The 2,420-nt window shown below is 56.7% G+C and overlaps 1 protein-coding gene across 1 annotated transcript in view; it reads right to left on the bottom strand.

The window, feature by feature from the left end:
* LOC104280529 (microtubule-actin cross-linking factor 1-like) overlaps positions 1–2,420 on the bottom strand; it is a gene marked incomplete at both ends in the record, with an annotated part of 44,595 nt that overhangs the window by 12,323 nt on the left and 29,852 nt on the right. The window contains 4 exon segments of the mRNA XM_009878201.1: positions 563–584; positions 660–977; positions 1,348–1,556; positions 1,865–1,991. Of these exon segments, the coding sequence (XP_009876503.1) occupies positions 563–584; positions 660–977; positions 1,348–1,556; positions 1,865–1,991 (676 nt within the window).

The raw sequence follows: 2,420 nt of genomic DNA, 5'->3' as shown, positions 1-2,420 counted from the left end.
GCGCCAAAAGCAGGGCACAGCTCCGTCCCACTCGCTCCTTGGGCTCGGTAAATACTTCTAGCAGCTGCAGGAGCAATTCCCACTTTCCTTGCTGCTAGTATAAGGCCACGCAGTGAAGGGGATGGGAGGCCCTAGACCAAGACAAATCAACCCCTCCCCAGCAAAAATGCCTGGTTTTACACCAGCTTAAAGCATTTCTGAAGCTGTGGGCAAACCACCCCCCTCAGTGGAGCACTCATAGGAAGCCATAGGGAGAAATTTCGTACAGCCATGACCGGCAACTATGACCCACAGCATCTCCGAGGGCTTTGTCACGTCCTGCACGGCGCTTGCTGCCAGCACTTGGGCATTTCGCTGTATTTAACCCTGTGGAGTCTTTAATTGGTAAAACCTTGCTTTATTTGGTCTGGCCCCCAAGAGCTTGGCTAGAGATCCCTGCTCGAAACCAGCCTGGCTCCAGGGAAATGCCATTCCCCTCTGTCACTGCTGGGAACAGCCTCAGCTGCTCCTCTTGTGCTCTGTTTCCCCAGCAAAGCGCCAGCACAGGTCCTGTGGATCCTACCAGCGAACCAGGGGCTGTTTGCCTGGGAAGAAATCACCACGAAACAGCCCTGCCTAAAAACCTGATGCAGATAGAGTCTTGTCCTGCTGCATCTCACCTGGATGTGCTGGGAGAAGCGAGCAATGTCCCGGTCCGGCTGATTCCCGGATGCCAACATCCGCGTTCTGCTCTCTGTGAACTGCTGCAACTTCTCCGAGAGCTGCTCGTACTGCTCGACCTTTGGGAGGAGGCCTTTCAGAGCATCCTCCCTCTCCCGCTGCTGCTGGCACAGCCTGCCGAAATGCTCCGTCACCTCGGCCAGCTTGCCCTGCAGCGCCGAGGCCGTGGGGCTGTCTGCCGCCTCCATGAACCGTGTCACCATCTCGCGGGTGGCTTCCAGGCAGCTCTTCTGCCTGGCGATGTCCTGCTTCAGCTTCTGTGGGAAGTACACACACAGAAAATGATGCCATTTGAGGAAGGCTCTTCGAGCAGAACTGAAGTGGCATGAAGAGGCCGGGCAGCCCGCGAGGATGGAAAACACGCTTCGAGACAGCCAGGGTCTGGCAAGAATAATTTTCTATCCCACTTTCCTTTCTGATCTCCCCAACCTGTTCTGCTTTTCCCTGGTGCCCAATAGCAAAGAAGTCTTTCAACACATCTGTGTCTTGGCTTAAAGCAATTAACCAAAGATTCTGCTCATATCCCCTTTGAGTTTTCTTTTTTGTGTGCTCTCACAGCTAACCCACAGCCACCGTCTGCACGGTTTGGGTATGTTTGAGGCGAGGGAGCTCAGGGAGCAGCCTTACCGCGCTCGTGGCAAGCGACTCCTGAATGGAGGCTGAGGAAAGTGCGGCCAGCTGCTCTCTCTCCAGGCTCTTCTCGATCTCAGCCAGTGACTGGAGGAGGCTCTCCAGGCTCTCCTGGACGCTCTGGGACTGGGCAATGGATTTCTGCAGCAGGTCCGAGCGCTCGGCCATCTGCTGGGAGAGGCTCTGGAAGCGGCCCACGATGGCATCTGCAGAGTCCAGCGCAAAGGAGAATCTCAGGCAAACAGCTTCTGGTCTGGTGCTCAGAGAGCAGCCAGGATCTCGTCCGGCTCCTGAGAAACCCCGAGCTTGAATTCTCACCCAGCAGCGAGACAGGGGACCCAGCACAAACGGCCAGCGTGGTCACAGCCCTCCCCAGGCACAAACACAAGCCCCAAAGATGCATCGCTGCACCTCTTCACCCCAGTTTTCCCCAGAAGTGGGAGAAGATTTCATTATCCCTCCCTCCTGGGTTTGTTTTCACACTTTCCCCAACCATCCCTGCTTGGCTCTGTACCTGTTGTTTCCCGAATGTGCCCATGGTCCGGGGCTGGCTCCCCTTGTACTTCCAGCAGGGACCAAGCTGCTTTCTGGAGCTTCTCCACCGGCACCTGATGCTCAGCGAGGTCTCCCTGCAGCTGCTGCTTTGACACAGGACAAAATCAGGAGGGGGTCACACGTGAGAGACCTGCACCCGCGGGGAGCTCAGGGCTCCGTTTAAATCCTGCTGAGGGATCCTGTTCACTTAATCACACAATCACTACAATATAATAATGTACGTTGGAAGGTCCAACCCCCTGCTGCAAGCAGAGATGGATCAGAGGGGCTGGGCTGTCCCAGCACCCAGACACCCTCACAGGGGAGGAACGTCTCCCCCATGTCCCGCTGGGAGGTTCCCTGTGACAGCCGTGACTGCAGCCCCTGGCCCTTGCTCTAAGCACCTCTCAGAAGAGTCCAGCTCCATCCCACCTGCAGCTCTGGGACCTCCTGAACCTGCAGGTCCACCAGCACCCAACCAGCGAAAAACAACGAAGGGCTCGAGTCTCCTGCCTGCTGCCACCTCCTTATGGCGG

The sequence above is a fragment of the Apaloderma vittatum genome, unplaced genomic scaffold (genome assembly GCF_000703405.1).
Source record: "Apaloderma vittatum isolate BGI_N311 unplaced genomic scaffold, ASM70340v1 scaffold25341, whole genome shotgun sequence".
Classification (NCBI taxonomy): Eukaryota; Metazoa; Chordata; class Aves; order Trogoniformes; family Trogonidae; genus Apaloderma; species Apaloderma vittatum.
This window is presented reverse-complemented; position numbering and strand designations above follow the sequence as displayed.